The sequence below is a fragment of the Solea senegalensis genome, unplaced genomic scaffold, assembly GCF_019176455.1.
Source record: "Solea senegalensis isolate Sse05_10M unplaced genomic scaffold, IFAPA_SoseM_1 scf7180000013787, whole genome shotgun sequence".
Lineage (NCBI taxonomy): Eukaryota > Metazoa > Chordata > Actinopteri > Pleuronectiformes > Soleidae > Solea > Solea senegalensis.
In genome coordinates this window covers 1-22,938 of record NW_025320892.1, presented here as the reverse complement: position 1 = coordinate 22,938, position 22,938 = coordinate 1, and the positions used below count along the sequence as shown (strand labels likewise).

The window sequence follows — 22,938 nt, the reverse complement described above, 5'->3', positions numbered from 1 at the left end:
GATAACCCAAATTTAAGTGCAAATGTTGTGCAGTTTAAATAATGTAAAAGTGTTTCTCAAAACCTGTCTACAGCCGATGGATTTTATTGTTTCAAGATCATGACATTACCACCTGCAACTAATGGTTCATGTCAGCGTCCACCCAAACAAATGTAGTCAAAAATAATAAATAACACACAGATTCATTTTGCAGTGAACTTTATTCAGATCAGAGCCAAACAGGCATTTAAAAGACTTTGCTCTAAACATGATCAAACTGGCAAAAGTCGAATACCAGTTATCAATTTTTCATTTGTGGAATTTAACGCTCTCCCTTGTGTTTCCTTTAAAACTCCTCTCCTTCCTCCTCTCCCTCACCCTCAATGGAGTCGACTCCCACCTCCTCATAATCTTTCTCGAGCGCTGCCATGTCCTCTCTGGCTTCAGAGAACTCTCCCTCCTCCATACCCTCACCTACATACCAGTGAACAAAGGCGCGCTTGGCATACATCAGGTCAAACTTGTGGTCGAGCCGAGCCCAGGCCTCAGCGATAGCAGTGGTGTTGCTCAGCATGCACACAGCTCTCTGGACCTTGGCCAGGTCTCCTCCAGGAACCACAGTGGGTGGCTGGTAGTTGATGCCGACCTTGAAACCAGTGGGACACCAGTCCACAAACTGGATGGAGCGCTTGGTCTTGATGGTGGCGATGGCAGCGTTGACATCTTTGGGCACCACGTCACCACGATACAAGAGACAACAGGCCATGTACTTGCCATGACGAGGGTCACATTTCACCATCTGATTGGCTGGTTCGAAGCAGGCATTTGTGATCTCAGACACCGAGAGCTGCTCATGGTACGCCTTCTCAGCAGAGATGACAGGGGCGTAGGTGGCCAGAGGGAAGTGGATACGGGGATATGGCACCAGATTGGTCTGGAACTCGGTCAGATCAACATTGAGGGCACCATCGAAACGGAGGGAGGCGGTGATGGAGGACACAATCTGACTGATCAACCTGTTCAGGTTTGTGTATGTAGGACGCTCGATGTCGAGGTTCCTGCGGCAGATATCATAGATGGCCTCATTATCCACCATGAAAGCACAGTCAGAGTGCTCCAGGGTGGTGTGGGTGGGCAGGATGGAGTTGTAGGGCTCCACCACTGCAGTGGACACCTGAGGAGCTGGGTAGATGGAGAACTCCAGCTTGGACTTCTTGCCATAATCGACAGACAGACGCTCCATCAGCAGGGAGGTGAAGCCAGAGCCGGTGCCACCTCCAAAGCTGTGGAAAACCAGGAAGCCCTGCAGACCAGTGCACTGGTCAGCCTGAGGACAGAGAGGGAGACAGTGATTAAAACATGTGAAACAATAGTACGATGTAAAATACTTTGACTTTTCGTTATAAAAAAATTAAGAAACTCGGTCCAGCACTAAATTACCCACCAGTTTGCGGATCCTGTCCAGCACCAGGTCAATGATCTCCTTGCCAATAGTGTAGTGTCCACGGGCGTAGTTGTTGGCCGCATCTTCCTTCCCAGTGATCAGCTGCTCAGGGTGGAACAGCTGACGGTAGGTCCCAGTGCGCACCTCATCTAAAGAAAAATATTACTTATTACATTATAATTACCATTGTACATAAACTACATTCATAATTGTGCCTTAATTAATGTTTAGAGAAAAGCTATGACACTTACCGATGACAGTGGGCTCCAGGTCGACAAAAACGGCTCTGGGGACGTGCTTTCCAGCTCCAGTCTCACTGAAGAAGGTGTTGAAGGAGTCGTCTCCTCCCCCAATGGTTTTGTCACTGGGCATCTGTCCATCAGGCTGGATTCCATGCTCCAGACAGTAAAGCTCCCAGCAGGCATTGCCGATCTGGACACCAGCCTGACCAACGTGGATGGAGATGCACTCACGCTAGGGTGAAGAGAAACATCATTTGGATTAAGATGCATTAGAAACAAGATTTCCACACCATTCCTAATTAAAATGATGAATACAAATGCAAACCCAAGACAACAACCATGAATTGTTTCCTCCAGTACATAGAATTACTGCAGAGAGAGGATTATCTAGGTCAGACATGTTGCTTTGTGCTGTCTCTTGAAAAAGACGCATTAAGATTCTTCACTGAGTTTATGTCCCATCACATTTTCCAGTCATGTTTTCTTTCTTTTTCCTTATATATGGCAGACATAAATATTATGCTTGGCTTAGATTAATGGGACACAAAAAGAAAAAAATGAAATGCATAACTGCAATGTGATCTTTAACACAACACTGCTGCATCTTTTTCTTATATCTGTTTTTTAATATGTATAAAGGCTCAGAAAATCAACAAAATGGCGGCAAGATGGCGAGAAACCAATTGTAAAACGTTTGATTTAATCTGATTTAGGAGAGTCGTGTGAGAGGAAAGGATTAACTGTTGGTAATGTATAAATATATTCGACTGAATTTAAAAGGAAACGCTCTGCAACCTCCATTATATTTGTAGTCGTCTGTAATTGTGCCTTGGTTATGAATTTCAAGTAGTGGTGCAATCCAATGTACATCAATTTATAATAGAAAGAGCTTTTTTCTCTACCATTCACGTTTAATACGAATTTAACATTAACACAACAGATGAATAACACATTAGACATTTAATATGATTTTATACTCACCATTTTTGCTTGTCGGTATTATGTGATGTAATGTGACAAGTCTAAATAAGGGTGCAGGTTGATGTGCTGTATCTGCGGCTCCTTTACTGCAGTGCGTAGCTCCTCCCGGCGATTTGAGAGAAAAAAAAGAACCAAGCACAATGGACCCTCCCTTTTTTAAACAACGCTTCTTTTTTGCGACAGCGCCGTCTAACGAAGTGGATGAACGGAACACAATTTAAAATGCTTTTTCCAGGCTCATGCTACTTCTTCTAAGATGTTTTCTACTCACTATTTCACTGTCTCCGTATAGTTCTATTGGCTAAGTCCACCTGAAACCTTGTCTCATATTTTTTACGGTTTATTCCACCTGAATAATTCTTATTATCTTATAAGAATTTGTTTCTACGTGTTACATGACGAGAAGTTTTTTTTAATTATAATTGGCTAATTTATACGTACACACGGGCTTATCTATAGAAGTATGGAAGCCCTTTCTGCCACTTGAACGGGTAGAAAAAAAAATATTAGTAAATCAAACTTTTGTAAGTCGCTTTGGATAAAAGCGTCTGCTAAATGACATGTAATGTAATGTAATGTAAAATCATAATTACGAGAAGGTATTTAATCATCATGAGATACTAAGTCATAATGAGATACTAAGTCATAATAGTAAGATAATACGTCATAATAATGAAATACTATCTCATTATTATGATATTTTTAGTCATAATAATGAGATACTAAGTCATAATAATGACATGCTATTTCATATTTATGACATTTGAAGTCATAATAATGAGATACTAAGTCGTAAAAATTAGAAACTGCATATGCTTGAAACGAACTACAGTAAAGCAAATATCAAACCGTCTTCTATATATCACAGATATATAAACTGCCTCCAGGGCATTGGGTCATCAAATGCGGCGTGATCTGAGTTTCTCTGGATTGTCATATTTCCGACAGTCCTTGAACGCATCATGCATTTCTGTTTACGGTATCGTGGCGCAGAGGATCTCGGAGCCCGCGGCGTCATAGCAACACAGTGGGAGTTCAACCAATTTGAAGTCACTTTATCTTTGAGCGATGGTGTTTACCTGCCGCCTCGGGGGCCAAATAAATCTCCAGGGTCACGGTTTCCTGCAGCAGAACGCTAACATTAACCAGGAGACGCTGTGTGTCTGGAAGCGGCCTCATTAACAGTAAATATTATGTTTGCTCTGCGCAGAGAGTCATCAGATGTAGGCCAGCGGGCAAATCCGCAGAGAGCCGCTCCCTCGTCCAGTTAAACTGCGGCTGCTGCGTGAATCATGAGCTCCCTTTTTATCTTTCTAATTCACTCCCCTCTCGTGTTCACGTTGATCCTCCAGTTTGAGAGCAAATAAAGGAATTGATCGGAGCCAAATAATGGAATACGACAGGCAGAGGTGTTCTCCTCTGAGCTGTAACTCAGATATCTGGGGCAGAGTCAGGAAAAAGAACAGAAAAACAGAAGGAAGAGAAACACACAGCGAGTTTTTATGTCTCCAGAGCCTCAGGCGTAATGTTGAAAATGATTTGTTTGCCCCACTTTACTTAAAGCAGCATCTCCGGTAACAATGCCAGGGAATCCCTTCAGGAACACGACGTGGATTATATATAAAGAGTGGACGCTGTCTTCAGGTTTGCTGAATGAAGCCAACCTGGAAGTAAGAAGGTTTAATGGCCATGAGAGGGGGCGGCACCAGTCAAGTTTCAGGTCTTCAATTGATGTGATGTGATGTTACGATCAAGCACAGCAAGACATGAGTGGACACCAGTGTGATTGACAGCTGGGATCGTCCAAAAGTCGCATGGTTACCACTTATTCATGTCCGGTACTGATATCACAAAGTATTTTCCCATGCTATAATTGTCCGATATGGTCAATTTAGACCTTTTCATGAACTACCAACTTGTTAACGACACTTTTGTGCTAGCCATTTTACCCTCTTATGGCCATCATTATAGTCAGGCCAGGATTTATTTTGATTTTATGGCTGCTGAATTGTCAAATAAATTGTGTTCAATGAGTGAGTTTCACTTTTCCATATCTGGCAGTTATTCAACCGTTTTTACGGGACTGAGAAGCTGACGTCACAGACAAAAGTGTGACACGCTGGTGAATATTTGTCTGTGATTGGACGGTTGTTCCGCAGGAAGTCCTGAGGTTCTACCGTAATGACAAGTATATGAGCGCAAAGCTCCATTTCTGCTGCTTTCCGGCATCCATCCATCCATCCATTGAATTTCCTAGATATCACAAACGGTTTAGGAGTTAGGGTTGAAGACAGAATTCTCCAACTGTGTAACAAATATCAACAACCCACAACGGGCCAAAAAGCTGTTGCTAATTTGTATTAATCGCATTATTTACACGTGATATATATATATGGTATATACATGGTTTTTGGATTGTTTCAGATTCAGTATTCTTATCTGTCCGATATCCAGTGATTTTGAGTTCCGTATCGGCTCGTCCTCAGTTGAGGGCAAAACCTTAACGCGACACTGGCCAAAAACGCAAAATCCTGACTTTCGGAACGGGTATTTTGGGGATTCTTATAGGTGACGTCACGACCAGTTGACCACTGACTGAAGGTCACCACAAGGTGGAGAGAGAATTCAATAATGATTGAATACGATGGGAAAATATGAATATACACCAAATTGTGTCATTGCAAATCTCCCTGGAATATTGTGATAGAATTATAATCTGGCTCTGCGACACAGTAAGGAGTCCAGCGTGCAGTAAGGAGGCCTCATCTATCCTTGAGAAGCTATGACGCCCACTATGAGACGTGATTTTTCTTTCTTTCCAGATACAGTTTGCAGCCACTTTGTTTGGAACTATTCCTCATACTTTTCTTTCTTTTTTGGCTGTGTGTGTGTGTGTGTGTGTGTGTGTGGTGTGTGTGTGTAAGAGAGCCGAGATCCAGCACAACTCTTATCTCAGATTGATCAGTTAGACACAACCCATCCAGGGCGGCTATTGACGATAATAACACGGCTTTTAAATCTCTGTGCCTCTCTCTCTCTCTTTCTTTTCTCTCCCGTCTAACTTTTTGGCCGTCATCTCTCTCCCTCTCTCTCTGTCTGTCTCTCTCTCTCTCTCTCTCTCTCGCTCTCCCTCCCTCCCTTACTTCTGACAGTTGGACAGGTCTTGTAAGATGCCAGAGCATTTCGCACAATGATACCCATTTACACCGAGCAGTGCTCATAATGACTTCAAATTGTCTGTAATGGCTCATAATAGGCACTTCTACCCCCACTCACTCTCACAGTCACTTCTGATGTGCACTGTATTCTTATTTTTCTCAAGGTGCCACGTCCTTACTCGCTGCATATATATGTATGTGCTGCTGCTGCTCACACAGGTGCAAAATAAATATACATCCTGCCTTTTGTCTGGGTTTGGCGTTGGTGTTTGGATTTTAAAACGACGCAGGAAGCAGACGTGGTTGGGTTTGTCCAAGTAATTGCAAAAAAAATGAAAATATCACAACCATGAAGGATGGCAAAGAGTGTCACAACCCCGTGTGACGTGACGTCTTCATACTGGTTCATACAGAAGAACATCCATTCATCCATTTGCTACCGCTTTATCCTCCACAGGAGGGTCGTGGGGGGTGTAGCAGTGTCAATCTCAGCTGACATAGAGCCATAGGCGGAGTATAGGGCCACATATAGAGACAAGCAACCATTCACGCTCACACTCACACCTATGGTCAGTCCTAATCTCCATATTGCATGTTTTTGGACTGTGGGAGGAAGCTGGAGAACCCGCAGAAAACCTGCGCACACGCAGGGAGAACATGCAAAGTCCATGCAGACAGACCCGGATCGAACCCGGTTGTAAAGGCAACATTGCTCACCACTACACCAACCGTGTGGCCCTACAGAAAAACAGTATAAACAAGTATGTTATCAGAAAATGACATTTACTGCAGTTAAGTATCAAAAGTCAAGTTTTAGAAGTAAAAGTATTAAAAAAGGGAAGATAAACTATAGGTAGGGCGAGTTGTCTTTCAGCTGGAAGGTTGTAGGTTCATTTCCTGGCTCTGCTAGTCTACTTAACCCCACGTTGAAGCGTGTGAATGGGTGAAAACTGTAGTGTAAAGCAGCTTGCGTTGCCAAACATCTGCAGAAGAATGTGTTGGCCCCCCAAGGACATTCATGCTGACATAGCTGCTACATGAGGGGATGATGCTCCATCACCTGTGCAATAGTGGGCAGGTGTGGGGAGAGTCTTGAAGATGACCCAAGGTCTGGACTTTCTGCCACATCCACCACCCACCAAAACACTGATGGTGATGGAAACACCAGACGTTTGACCATGTGAGCATCTCCTGTGAAAGAGTAGAGAACATTCTGAACTCTCTGCTTCAACCTTTGACCTTCTGATCTGGTCACGACGCAGGAGAACTTTGACGCGTTCTAAAGATCCAGATTCAGTTGTTTTTTTCTTGGACGTTTAGAGAGTTTGAGTCCACCACTTTAAGACGGAGACAAAATGGCAGCGGGACTATCAGGATGAGGGTGTCCAAGCACTGCAACAGCGATGGAGGAAGTATGTCTTTGTTGTGTATTTCGAACAAAACAGACAAAAGAAAACAAATGCAGATTTGGCATTCCACCGCAGGCACTCATTAGCACTCAAAATAAATCAGTTTACATGTCCAACTCAACATCATTTACATATTTTTTAGATCATATTTCATCTGCAATACAAAAAGAGAGAGAGGAAAATAACTCATCATTAATATAATGGTGTATATAACATGATAGGTATATAAATACTCAAAAAGGCAACATGGTCGACCAGTGAAACCATATTTACAAACACTCTTCATTCTCATTAACCTCATTTCTCATAAGATATAAATACACACAATCCTTTGTCTGTATTTCTTTTTAAACTCATGTTTGTCCTCCAGTGAGCGATTATCTAAAAGTGAGGTCTCATGTCGGTGTTGGTGCGAGTTGAGCAGACGGCAGACGAACACAAACTGTGAAAGTCAGCGGCAAACACATTTACCACCAAACTCCATTCACTTCCATTTAAATTTGCACCTTTTCCAGAATCGTGGTTCAGAGCTGCGTCTCAGACGCTGCAGAAATATCCAAGAAGCTTTTATGTTTTAGTTGAGACATAAACAGTGGCATGCAGATGAAAAGCAAAGTGAAACTGCCTGTTTTTGTTTTTCTCCCCCTTTTCTTCATTTCCTGCACTCAATGTCGTAAAGAGTGTGTCCCACTAAAGTTTTAAAATCAGCTGAAGTTTCTTCTTTCTGCTTTTATTCATGAAAACATAAAACATTGTACTGCAGAGTTGTGTGCAGTTGTCCTTGTCCAGTGTTGGTCTCAATCGTCTTAATCCAGCCCCAGAGACATGTTCACGTAAGAGGGTGGAGCTGGAGACTTTTTTCACCAGATATAGATATATAGATATCTGGATATATATATCTGTGTATATAAAAAATGGTTAACATCGTCAGAATAAAGTTGAGTTTTTGCAGTTTACACTAGCCCCAGAAACACGTAATCCAATCCCAGAGACACATCTCCATAAGAGGGTGGAGCTGGAGACTTTTCTTACCTGAATAAATATGGATATATATAGAAATCGATAATATGGTCACCATAACGTTGAGTTTTTGCAGTTAATCCAGCCCCAGAGACATGTAATCCAGCCCCAGAGACACGTAATCCAGCCCCAGAGACACGTAATCCAGCCCCAGGGACACGTTTATGTAAAAGGTTGGAACTTTTTTCACCTGGATAAATAATGGATGTATATATAAAAATCGTTAACATCATCAGCATATAGTTGAGCTTTGGCAGTTTATCCAGCCCCAGAGATTCTTAATCCAGCCCCAGAAACACATAATCCAGTTTACATAAGAAGGTGGAGCTGGAGACTTTTCTTACGGATTTTTCTTCCGGATAAATAAAAGAAACTATATGTATAAAAATCTTTAACATCGTCAAGATAAAGTTGAGATTTTGCAGTTTGTCCAGCCCCTGAGACATTGAATCCAGCCCCGTAATCCAGCCCTAGAGACACGTAATCCAGCCCCAGAGACACGTAATCTAGCCCTAGAGACATGTCTACATAAGAGAGTGGAGCTGGAGATTTTTTTTATGTGGATAAATAAAGGATTTATTTAAAAATTGCTAATAGTAAGCATAAAGTTAAGTTTCTGCAGTTTATCCAGCCCCAGAGACACGTAATCCAGCCCCAGAGACACGTAAACCAGCCCCAGAGACACTGAATCCAGCCCCAGAGATGTTTACATAAGCAGGGTTGAGCTGGGAAAGGAGCTAGGAATTTGTAGAGTCGCCCCCGATGGACATTCAAGAGAATACAGGTGTTAGACCCAGAGGTGTCGTCCATTTTAACCGAGGTTAAGTTCTGTGTTTGGTTCACGATGCAGACGCGTGCACATCAGTAATAATCACGACCTTCACCCTTTGAGTTAATGCAGCTGTGACTTATCCAGCTGTGAATTCAGTAACAGATGTTGTAACTCAGTTTACGTCTCTGTCGTTGCGTCTGAGGACGACGGCGTTTGTTTTTAACTGCGTGACATTACAGCTGCTGTCATTCACCTCTGTTTGGTTTTAATCCACGCGATGAGCGCGCGACACCGGCAGCAGCTTGCTAACGACGGACGCGCTGCGGCACGTTTATGATCCGTCGCCTCGTTTCACACCACGCGCGGTGTCTTTATTTACAACGTAAATGATGAACGGTGCAGTAAAACACCGTGGTGTGTGATGAGCGGGTCGTCTGTCGCTCATGACAAACACAAGCAGGAAGTTTGTCATAATTTAAAAAACACAAATGAAAAGTAAGTGTATACACGTGGAGACTCCAGCTGGTCCAGGACAGAGGGACGAGAGGCGGACGGATGAGAGGCAGATAGAGACTGACAAGAGACAGGCGAGAGACAAACGCAGGATGATGAGAGACGGGGGAGAGACTGACGGGAGACAAACAAAAAAGTGAAGTGAGACAGACAAAAAAGAGAATGTTGAGAGACAAGTGAAAGACAACCCGTCATTTATTACGGTCAACGTGTGTCTCCTTCACTGAAAGAAAAAATCTGTTGAATTTACATGAAAAAAGTATGGACATCGGTTGCACACAAAAAAATCATGTTATGCCAACATGAATATTGCACATAATAAAATCATGTTACACCATAATGAATATTTCCTTTTTACTACACCTAAGAATTTTACATTAGACAAATATGATTTCATCATGCAATTATCCCCAATTTGTTCACATTTAACAAACAATAAAATTACATTTTAGTAGCACAATTATTTCATATCATTATTACGTGATTGCAATTGCATTTTTATTATGCAATTTGTGTCATGTTTTTATGTTTATTATACTATATTTCAATTAGAATTTACCAAACATACATTAAAATTAAATGTACATAATTTAGTATGATGTACATTGTTTAGTTGCCAACTGATCAATTAGTCATTGATATGAAAAGCAACGCAAAATTCATCAAACACAGGACACTTAACACAAATTTGCACTTCAACCCTTTTATTAATTCAACTAAAAAAATATATCTTTAGAACAGTGCAAAAAGTTGATAAAGTTGAATTTCATCAACTTGAACGGTCATTAACTATTAACTGAGCATTGACAAAATCTAACATTTCGGTGTCTTATATCAGCAACTTTTCAAAGATGCTCTAAGCCTTTTAAAGTGCTCTCCAAGACGCCCTAAAACAAGACCTAAAATCAGTGGCTATCTATTTTGGGACTTTTTTTGGGAAACAGAAATGTCAAACAGAGCAAGGTACCGCATAAACCCACTCTCAAAAAAAAGAGGAAAACAAAGGAACCCGACTTTACAAGGTTATTATTGCAGTCCCAGGCAATCTCTGTATGCTGCTCTTTAAAAAAAAGACAAAACTAAGGCAACGCGAGAGACTTAGGCGCTCTCATAAACATATATAACAAAATTTGCAAAACAGAAAACTATGACATTTTCTAAGATACCATCTGTATTCAAAGAGTTGGATTTTCAGGGCCTGAGCCCTTTTTGACAGCACTTTGCCTTCCAACTCCATTACAACTTTCTGTACCACCTCAAAGGTGTATCTGAGTTGAGGAGAGTAGTCCAGGTTTAAGTTGTAAATAGGGCCAAACAGCATGGCAACCGCCACTCCAACACTTGGTAGGTCGACCAATATGGCCTGGCCTTCAAGGACCACAAGGATGTCCTCTACCTCACTACCGCCATTTTGCCTTATGAGGAAAATTCCCACCGTGGTGTCCCCGATTCCGTCCTGGATTGCAGCATGGTCTTCACTCTACAGGACAGACAATAATTTCAATTAAGTTTTATAGGAGCAAAATATGACCAATCACCACCTGAAGGGGAAGTAGAAAGGTTTCAAAGCATTGTTACACACACATTCACAACAAGCATTGTTACACACACAGCCGGGACTCAAATTATCAACTCAAATAATCAACAAAACACTTGTCCTTGTAAAGTAATCTAAATTCTGCTGTCAATGATACATTAGTTGGACTCACCTCATATTCCATGAACAGGTGTGCTGGGTCCTCGTGAAGATATACGCACAGTCCCTTTATGATTAGTTCTCTTACAACCTCAGTGTCCTCACTCTGGAAAGAGACAGTTACTTTATTAACAGGTTTATGCAGATTTTCCAAATCAATTTGACTCAACGAGGCCAAGGATCAAACCTATTAGGTTTCTTTATGACAGTATGGAGTGTCAAATCACAGGTACATGTGTAAAGTGAAGTATTCACAATATATGTTGTGAAGTTTAAATAAAATGTGTGTAGATTACACTACTCACTGTAATCTGGCGGACACTGGAAGGAAAGGAGTCTGGAGTACATAGGAGAGGCAATTATGAGAATTCACATGCAAACTTCAGAACAAATATGAATCTTTACTATGTGTTAATTGGCTCACAGATAAATGTTTATGGTTATTGGGTTAACAGAATTATACTGTTTTTAAAACCACATAGACACCTCTGGTCAATTTGACCCAAACCATCTTAAGGATAAACATGTTACCAGGGGTTAACAGAGGTAGTGGGATAACTGTTCAAACTCTATATTATATTACATTTATCATTCTATCATAGTTACTCACACCGTTTACCTGACACCCACGCTTATTTCTCCACTTTGACTTTCAGAGCACTGGCGATGCTTTGTTTTAATTAAACAGTCGGATTCCACTAGTCCACACCAGTTCTAAGTTAGTTGCTAGACGCTACCTGAGGCGACCCGACGGCAGCGACGCGCGAACGGGGACCTGACGCCGACCGCCGTTACCTGTTCCCCTCGACCGGCTCACCTTCATTCCGGACACCGCCACGCCGAACACCGCGGCCGACCGGTTTACACAATAGTCTCCGGGGCTGCAGCTGGATGGATGCTACTCGGTTTATAGCCCACAGGCTGCAATGTGCCGGGCGCGTGACAAAAATGACGTCATATACTGTGTCGGGCCGGGCGCGTCAGGTCCAAGCTCTGAATTTTTGAAACTTTGTCGGATGCGGCGCGCGCAAACTCGGATGCATGGACGTGGAAAAAGTCTTCTGTACATACAATGTCTGTGCGTGGGGCTTATTTAACAGCAAACACCACAGATTCACTTTTACTATATGTCAAACTCCCATTATAAATGACAAAAAGTAATTGATATACCGCACATTTCACACTACACAAAAACACGGTGTGCACACATTTCAATGAATATCGTGAGAAAGCATATACAGTTCTGTTCCAGGCATTAGCATAGCACTAGCTCGCGGTAGCTAACGCTAGCATTAACTTTGACTTGCTCGATGTTAATAGCAGATTAAAACGTCCTGCTTAGTGAAAACAACGATTCTGAAGTGATGTCTCCCACTTCCTAACGATAATTTATTAGAGTGAATTAAATTTACCTTAAGCAGATGACTCATTGGTGCTTGCAGCATCAGTGGTGAAATGGCAGACCCCAAAATATTCCCTCGTTGAAAGTTTCTCGATAGATGGGGTTTCCTTCCACTGCTCCAAGGGGGCGGAGGAAAACCATAACTATTTCATTTGGTATTAACATGATTTAGATATGTAGATGTAACACCGCTGAAAATTAAGTGTGATCTTCAAGATTGGCATATGTTTTGAAGGGAAACAGAAAGATTTCATGTTATTTATACAAGCTTAATATTTGTAAATTGAACAACTCCACTTTTCCCCTTTTTTCAGTGTTGGAAGTCCTCGTCGTTTTAAAGGAACATTCAGACCTTTTCAGATTAACGGTGTCTGTCACGGGAAATAAGCTCTTAAACTCATTTGTAGCTTATATCGTATTTTAGCGTTAAAAAAACAAACAAAAAACGAAACACTTTTACAAACCAAAGTGAATCAGAGAAAATTAAATCATGACGTAATGATGGAAATAGTTTGTGTGAGTGTGTGTGTGTGTGGTTAAGGTAGGCGTTAAGTGGTTAGGGTTAAGATTAGGGATCATGTTTTGTGTGTGTGTGTGTTCTAGTATGTGTATCTTTGTGAGGACCAAAAAACTTATCCATATAAATGAGGACATTTTCTGAAAGTGAGGACGTTTGTCTGGTTCTCTCAACTTTAAAGGACTTTTTGGGGGTTCAGACTTAGACTTAATCTGTCCTGTCAGGACCAGTAGTCCTCATGGATACCAAAACCTGGTCCTAATGCGGCAGAACCTCTTTTCTGAGGAACTGGTTGAGTTTAGGACTGAGTTTTAAATTGTGGTTATGGTTAAAGTTAAGGTTCTAGCTTTGTTTAGGCTGCTGAAAATGAATGGAAGTCAATGCCAAGTCCTGAGAAGAATAGGTGCACAAACGTGTGTGTGTGTGTGTGTGTGTGTGTGTGCGTGGGTGTGTGCGTGTGTGTGTGTGTGAGCTCTAACAGGGTTACCTAGGTGACTTAGTTGGAGAAACAGGTTGAAAACACGACAGCTGAAGAGTGAGAGGAAGAAGATGGAGGAAGGTGTGATGAGCTGCTGTCAGCAGGAGATTGTGTTTGGCTTAGATCACCAGTGTGTGTGTGTGTGTGTGTGTGTGTGTGTGTGTGTGTGTGTGCGTGTGTGTGTGTGTGTGTGTGATGTTCATTTCCTCTCCTTTATGAGCTCATGCCAAAATAAGCTCATTACCATCACAGGAGCCAAGGCTGGAATTCAGAAATTCATTAGCACTGTGATTTGCATACTCTCACTTTCCTCTGCGTGTGTGTCTGTGTGTGTCTGTGTGTGTGTGTGTGTGTGTCTGTGTGTCTGTGTGTGTGCATGTGCTTATTTAATTATATTAGCAGCATATTCAACTATACAATGAAATATGTTGATTTGAGGACATTCAAATGTGAGCGTTACCACAGAGATAACTGCACATGACTGTGTGTGTGTGTGTGTGTGTGTGTGTCTTGTGTGTGTGCTGTGTGGGTGTGTGTGTGTGTGTGTGTGTGAGGACATGCATTACATTTGTACCACTTCACACATCAGTACTGAAGTGTCACTAAGTTTCTGGACAAAACGTGAAGTTTATTCTGAATTTGCTTGAGAATGTATAGCACAGAGGTCAACAATTGTTGGCCCGTGGGCCAAAAGTGGCCCCGACATAATGGTATGATGTCGTGTTCAGAGCTTTCATTCTGAAAAAAGATGAACTGATGGAAATAGATTCTGTTGCTAAAATTGACAGTTAAACCTAAATGATTTGGAAAAATAATTACAAAAACACCGCTGTTGTCATGGAGACAGCCAGGTTTGGGGAGTAGATGTCCATAAAAGAACTACTTGCATATGTTAGGGTCACAGAAGGAGCAGTAATTCTTAAAATTGATGCACAGTCTCACACGCACTTGTCTTTGTAACGAGCTGTTGATTAAAGACAAAACGTCCACATTATTGTGAGTTTAAGGCAGAAATCGTGGGTTTTTGTTTCTGACTGACACTTTGTCTGATGAAACATGATGTTTTGACTGAAACATTCAATCACTTACAAAGAAATTGGCCCTCGACCACCTTTACTTGCTGATTCCTTGTATAGGAATTTGAAAATGTGCACAAACAATTTGCAAACACCGGTAGTGAAAACACAAACTGGACACAGGCGACACTTAGCTGTGTCTGGGGAGCAGCTAATGGTGCGTGGTTGGTTGCTTTGCTCAGGGGCTGTGATTTTAAACGGGCAACCCTCTGGTTACAAGCCTAATTCCCTTCCACTTGTCCACCGGCTGACATAATGATGATAATGATGCAGCTGCTGGCGTTAGGACACGGTTCACCCTCTGCAGCCTTTATTTAGTATAATTAGCAAAAAGGTAACGACTCCCCGACAACACTAACCCGTCATGATCATCTTTTTTATTTTTATTTTTTTGACTGTAAAATTGTCAAAAAAATTTTCAATGAGTGAGTTCTGTCTTTTTTTTCAAGATGAATTTCACTTTCCATATCTGGCAGTTTTCAACCGTTTAGGAATGACTGTCGTTTGACGCCGACGTCACAGACGTGTGACACGCTGGCGAATCTTCTCTGTGATTCTCAAATCCATTGTTTTTGCGAGCGGTCGTGACGTCAGTGTGAACTCACAGAGTCCAGGCGTTAACCCTGAAGAAGCTCTGTGAAGTTGTGCGGGTTCCACAGACACAGGCTTGTACGTTTTCTGGACCTCACAAAGGGATGAATACATGTACACACACACATTCTCACCTGTGCGTGTGTGTGTGTGTGTGCGTGTGTGTGTGTTCCACGTTCAAAGAGCCGAGCGTCTGAGAAGCACAGGCTGACAATTACAGCAACAAAGGCGTGACCGACAGGGAGAGGAGCTTTAATTGAGTTAGAATTGAGTTTCTGAATAGATGCATTGTGTTAATTTTAGAATAAATGCACTTCTTCTTCAGCAGTGGAGCTGCTCCGCTGCAGGAGAGACGACCAGATGAAATTCTGTCTCACGTCTTTATACTTCATTGTCTTTGTCTCTGTGATCTGAGCGACGCCTGAGGTCACGACATCCCAGATCCTGTCGAAGAGACGGATACTTCATCTGTGTGTGTGTGCGCCTGACTTAATGTTTGAGCTCAAGAGCACTTCAGCAGCATTCACTGTCGATGATGGGTCTCATGGCCCCCATTGATGTGTTGCCATGGCGACCCTTCAGCTCCGTAATAATTGAAAGAATTGTCTTGGCGTGTTTTGTCTTGAATCTCCTGGCGGCGCTCGCTGAGACACATTTATTTTTTAGTCTGCTTTCCATCACCTCCCCAAGACTAACTGTAACCCAAACTAATCATAACTAGTCCTGGCCTAACTCTAACCTGAACCCTAACCTCATCCAAACCATACAACATGTCTTCACCAACATTATGGGGGTATATTGATTTTTGTCCCCATAACATGAGTAACACCTGGAACACACACACACACACACACACAGTGTTATCCCTAACCTTAACCATAACCAGTTAATGCCTAACCTTAACCTTGACCATAACCTTAACCCTACCACACTTAAAAACTTAGTTCTTAACTTCTGCCTCATAAGGACCATGAGGACGACTGGTCCTGACAAGGTCAGTGTTTATGACGGTCCTAAAAAACGATGGCGAACACACGCACACACTCACACACATACACACACACACACACACTCACACACTCACACACTCATGCTGAGTGATGTCATTGGCTGTAGATGAAAGAAGACGCGGGACAGAAACATGGGCTCATGTCTCAGCCTCTGAGTCACACGGCTCCTCTGACTGTCCTTGAAATGTCTCAGGTGGAGTTTGGCTCCGTGTCGTGTGGCGTCTGCTGTGAACTTTGAGTGTGTGCACATGACACACACACGCACGCACGCACGCACGCACGCACACACGCACACACGACACACACCTGTAAATAAGTCAGACTATAAAAACAGGCCTTTACAACATCATTTATGGCGTTGAATATTATATATATATATACATATATACATATATATGTATACTGTATATATATATCTTATATCTTTTCATTGTGTAAGACAATAATACAGTGAAAACATTAAGTGTATGTGTTCTACAAAGACACACACACACACAGTGGGGGATAATTAACAGAGACATAAGTGATGAGACGTTGAATCCTGACGGACTGAGTTGGGACAGAAAATAGAGACAAAATCACACACTGACTCTGAGGAGGACGAGCACAGGTGAGACAGACACAGACAGACAGACCCTGACCCTGACACTGACACACTGCCTTTAGCTTAACCATCACAACGAAGTCCCTAACCCATTAACCCTATTATAACCCTAACCCTAAAACCAGGTCTTAACCCCCAAAGAGTCCCTAACACAAAGAGGACCAACCAAAATGTCCTCACTCTGTATGGTTTATACCAGGGGTCTCAACATGGCCACATGAAATTAACTGCAGGGGCGCTTGTGGCCCGTAGACCACAAGTTTGAGACCTCTGGTTTATACGATTATAATATATAATACAAAAACACACCAGCGCACGTTCATCATCCTCTAAAAAGAGACAGTGAACGCATCACAGGACTGTCCGCCATATTGTGTTTATTAACTGGCGTAAGTTAGCTTGATGGTTAGCGACAAATGCTAACATTAGCCACAGAATAAGCTGACTTTTAAGAAGTACTTAAGGAAAGTGAAACTCTCTTCCCTCCCGATGTGACTTCATTCATGCGGCACGCCGAGGTCAATAGACAGATTATTGGTTTCCATGGAAACGTACGGTGTAAATATGAGCGTATTACTGTTGTATAAAGGGTTAGACCAGTTTAGACCAGTTACTGTGTGGAGAAATCAGTGAAAATATCAAATGACTGAGAGTTTGACTGAAGCTGTGAAACCCTGAACATCTGGCTCATTAGTGAAATTGGTTAATGGACTTCCTGGTTCCATCTCTTTTCACGTATTCAATCACAGATCAATGACTCGTCTTTAAATCCTCTTCATCAGCTTCATCACACAGGTCCACTTCCTCGCTCTCTCTCTCTCTCTCTCTCGCTCGCAGCAGATGAGGATCTAATAAGCGTCGGCGGAGAAAATGGCTGCACGTCTGGTGTAATACACGGAGGTTAAACAGGAAGGAATTGGCTTTAGATTGAAGTGATTTGTATGTTTTAGCCTGGAGTTCCTCCACCGCCGCTGTAATTCAATTACTTAAAAAAGGAGAAAAAAGAGACTGAAGAGATTCACACACACACACACACGCGCAGCACAGCGGGCGCCCGTTCCTCTGGAGACGCCTGCATCTCTTTCAGGCGCGAGAGGCTTCAGACGACCAGCGCTCAGATCAAACACGGCGCCAGTTAAACCGTAGCAATTACACCATTCACCTGAGGGAGGTGTGTCTGTGTGTGTCTGTGTGTGTCTGTGTGTGTGTGTGTCTGTGTGTGTGTGTGTCTGTGTGTAATGAGAACAGATTGCAGATCAGGAATTCCAAGCACTGTTGAATTAAATCAGTCGTGGGAGACGAGGAACGTTCAAGTAATTAAAAAAAAATAAGATACGATTGGCGGCGGCCTCTGGTGTGAACGCAGCGTCTGCGTCACACTCTGTGTGCGTGTGTGTGCGCGCGCACTCTGTACGTGTACAGTCACGCTCTGTGTGTGTGAGAGAACAGTATGACCTCATCATTCTTTGGTCTGTTGACGGAGCAAAACACAAGTTATTTAACTGTCAGAACACAGAGCATTAGGCTGCTTTTGTCAACAGTAGAGTGTCATTTGACCTCTAAACACCTATCCCCAGGATGTCCATATAAGGGTTAAATTATTAATAATGAACACATTTGTGTTTGTTACGCTGTGTTTCCGTCATTGTACAGTTTGGTTTTGTCTGGAATGGTAAAGTCCTGGTTCAGGCTTGGGCTTCGACCAAGAACTGTACCTTGACTTGGTAGGCGGAGTTCGGGCTGTGCCAATATAGCATGATGTCGTACCGGTGTGATAACAACGACACAAAAGGACGACACAAGAGGACGCCCAGCAGCTCTTTATTAATTCCCTGCCGGGTTGTCTCAACAAAACGTCAAGATTTGTATGAGAATACTGATCGCAATGGAGGGCCAGCTCCACCCTGACCTCTGACCCTGGTCCACCCTGACTGGATTGTACCATTTTTACTCCGGTACCCCAAGTAAAGTGTGTCAAAGACACATGCTAAGTCAGTTTTATGTTGGATTTGGTTATCTTAATGTCATGTAAACAAAGTTAGTCCAACTGAACTGCGTCTCAGGTCGTCCTTCTTTGGACTTTGTCTCAGTGTCTTGTGTGGAGTTTGTTTCAGGTTGTTGTGTGGACTTTGTCTCAGGTTGTTGTGTGGACTTTGTCTCAGGTTGTTGTGTGGACTTTGTCTCAGGTTGTTGTATGGACTTTGTCTCAGGTTGTTGTGTGGATGTCTCAGTGTCTTGTGTGGACTTTGTCTCAGGTTGTTGTGTGGACTTTGTCTCAGTGTCTGTGTGGACTTTGTCTCAGGTTGTGTGTGACTTTGTCTCAGGTTGTTGTGTGGACTTTGTCTCAGTGTCTTGTGTGGACTTTGTCTCAGGTTGTTGTGTGGACTTTGTCTCAGTGTCTTGTGTGGACTTTGTCTCAGTGTCTTGTGTGGACTTTGTCTCAGGTTGTTGTGTGGACTTTGTCTCAGTGTCTTGTGTGGACTTTGTCTCACCTGCATATTTTTTTCGTCCCATCGCTCAAATTTGTATTTAATAGGTTGTGTTTTTTTTTGTTACAACTGTTACGAACATTGCAAACTTTCTAAATTAAATGTATATAAACACTGAAAATGTTGCGAATTACAAATGAAATACCCAAACATCGCAAAACTTTGTGAATTACACTGCGTACTTAATGGCTCATACGAACATCCAGTATATAAAACATTGCATACATTATACGGAATTATACAGACATCGCAAATGATAAGAATTATAAAACATCACATAAATAATATAAACACTGAAAACGTTGTAGATTGTACGAACATTGCAAATGTCGTGAAATACACAAACAAATGTCACAACTTACAGTATATGAACATCGCAGACTTTATGTGCTACACGAACAAGGCAGATGTTACGAAGTATATAACCTTTGAAATGTCGCAAATGTGAATGCTACCAACACAAATTGTATGAATATTTCAAACATCGCAAACTTTAAAATATACATAAATTGCAAAAAAAGTTATACAGACACTGCAAATCGTAAGAATTATACACACATCGTAAACAATATGAATTATTTATGCGTTAAAAATGTTGTGAGTTGTACGAACGCCACATGTTGTGAATTCACTGCAAACTTATATAAGTTATAAAAACATCGCAAATGATAAGAATTATATATAAACATCGCAAACATTAATGCTTAAATTCTTCTGACCCTTTTGAGAGAAAGAAAGAAAGAAAGAATAGAGAGATAGTCAGTAGTAATTGTTGACCTCGTGTCACGTATCGTATCCCCAGTTACTCTGAGAGTCGGAGTTTCTGCTCCAAAAAATAACACGTTCATTCACAAGTGTGTGTGTGTGTGTGTGTCTGTGTGTGTGTGTGTGTGTGTCATTTCCTCATTAAATTCATATCATGAACAAAGTTTTTTTTTCTGCTGCAGGACGATGAATCTGAATGTGACGAGATGAAATTTGAGTCTGAGACACAATGAGGTTAGAGCTCTCTCTCTCTGTCACTCATACACACACACACTCTCTCTCTCTCTCTCTCTCTCACTCACTCACTCACTCACACACACACACACACACGCTCTCTCTCTCTTTATAAATATGTATTTACACTTCTCCTGCCCTATATTCACTTTATAAGTGAGAATAATCTGTGGACTATTAGGTGAAGTATAATCCTCTTCATTCACTCACTCACTCAGTCTGTTTATGGGAGGAGGAGGAGGTGGTGAGCGTATGAATTCATCTCACATGAACTCCTCCTGCCTGTGACACAGTGTGTTGTCATTCATGTCACATCAATGTTCAGGTCATATTTGATATTTACACATTTCATCTGCGCCGAGCATGCGTCACTCATCCTCATCAGTGCACACACACACACACACACACCACACACGCACACACACACTAACTATTCATCGGCCTAATCAAAGACTTATCTCTAACTTAACCATAACGTCCTGCCTCATTAGGACCAGGTTTTAGGACAACTGGTCCTGACAAGGTCAGTGTTTATGACAGAAAAAAAGGTCCTGAGGAGGCAGCGAATACAAGTACACACACACCTACACACACACACACACACACACACACACACACACACAGTCACACAAATGCCTTCCTGCGACAGCTGATAGCACAGAGGACACAGCTCTCAATCCAGCAAGGAATATTCAATAAACACTGAGTCTGTGCTGCCTGGAGAACACACAGACACTGCGCTGACACGACACTGCGCACACACACACGCACACACACACACACACCTGTTCCTCCCTAAAGGAGAAACTGTATTTTATTTGATTCAACCTTAATTAAACCAGGTAAAAACCCACGTTGCAACGGGTGAATGGGTGAAAACTGTAGTGTCAAACTCTATACAAATACAGACCATAATACCAACTCTTCTTCTTCTGATTTAATTTGGTAGTAACGAGTAACAAAGATAGTTAGTGGAGCAAAAGTCACAGTTGCTGCTTCATTCTGATACCAACACAAAATATAAACTTGTTATTGTTTGAAAATGAACCTGAACATTTGTGTAACTCTGGTTTTTTCCTTTAACAAAACATTATCCCTTACCTTAACTATGTCGACGCCTAACGCTAACTGAGCCCTGAACCTTTCTGACTCATTAGGACCAGGTTTTGTTCTCCATGAGGACTACTGGTCCTGACAAGGTCAGTGTGTATGAGAGAAAAGAGTCGTAAAGAGGCGACAAATACAAGAACACACACACACACACACACACACCATTTACATGTTGTAATTTGTCAGCAACATTAACACAATGTACAATTGTAACTCAATAACAGAGAAAATACAACAACATCAGCCTGTGAGCAGAGGAGAGGAGAGAGAGAGAGACAGAGAGGAGAGAGAGACAGAAAGTGATTTACAAAAGAGAATTAGACAAACAACACACACACACACACACACACACAAACACACACACACACACACACACATGCGCAGACACACACACGTACACACATGCACACCATGTGCAGGAGCGTGATAAGAAATGCAGGATCATTCATCTGCTCGCTGGAAGTCTCCCCCCTCTCTCTTCCCTTTGACTCCCATCTTGTCCTCTCACCCTCCTCCTCCTCCTCCTCCTCCTCCTCCTCCAGTCAGGCAGTAGAGGCTGTTTATTTGTGTAGCACCTTTCAAACATAGATGAATTCACTGCGTCCACAGCAGCAGCAGCAGCAGCAGCAGTGGATGTGTAGCTGCCGGACAACAACAAACACAAACACACACAGGGTCATAATAAATATACCAATAATAGCTTAAATATGCTTTAAATTGTAGATTATTTTAAAGATTTTGAAATGTAAACTAATGTTAATGATTGAAAAATGTTGAATGTGGAAAAACAAAAGTCTTATTATATTATATATTATTTTATTAATATTATTATTATTTTAACGTTATGATCCATTTGATAAATGGACATATCCATATGTGATAAAAGTCTTATATTTTCACACATATGTGATAAAAGTCTTATATTTTCACACATATGTGATAAAAGTCTTATATTTTCACACATATGTGATAAAAGTCTTATATTTTCACAGATATGTGATAAAAGTCTTATATTTTCACATATATATGTGATAAAAGTCTTATATTGCGATAAAAGTCTTATATTTTCACACATATATGTGATAAAAAGTCTTATATTTTCACATATATGTGATAAAGTCTTATATTTTCACATATATATGTGATAAAAGGTCTTATATTTTCGTCATCAATACATGTGATGAAGTTCTTATAGTTTCACATATATATGTGATAAAGGTCTTATATTTTCACACACATATGTGATAAAAGTCTTATATTTTCACATATACTGTATATGCATAAAAGTCTTATATTTCACACATATATGTGATAAAAGTCTTATATTTTCACACATATATGTGATAAAAGTCTTATATTTTCACATATATATGTGATAAAGGTCTTATATTTTCACACACATATGTGATAAAAGTCTTATAGTTTCACACATATACATGTGATAAAGG

At 41.5% G+C, this 22,938-nt stretch overlaps 1 protein-coding gene across 1 annotated transcript; it reads right to left on the bottom strand.

Annotated features, from left to right (window-relative positions):
• Window positions 1-181: 181 nt before the first annotated feature.
• LOC122760595 (tubulin alpha chain-like) lies at window positions 182-2,760 on the bottom strand. The gene is made up of 4 exons (XM_044015711.1): window positions 2,647-2,760; window positions 1,675-1,897; window positions 1,424-1,572; window positions 182-1,306 (listed from the first exon to the last, which is right to left on the bottom strand). The coding sequence occupies exons 1-4, from the start codon at window positions 2,647-2,649 to the stop codon at window positions 326-328; spliced, it is 1,356 nt and encodes a 451-aa protein (XP_043871646.1). The 5' UTR covers window positions 2,650-2,760; the 3' UTR covers window positions 182-325.
• Between the last annotated feature and the right edge of the window lie 20,178 nt (window positions 2,761-22,938).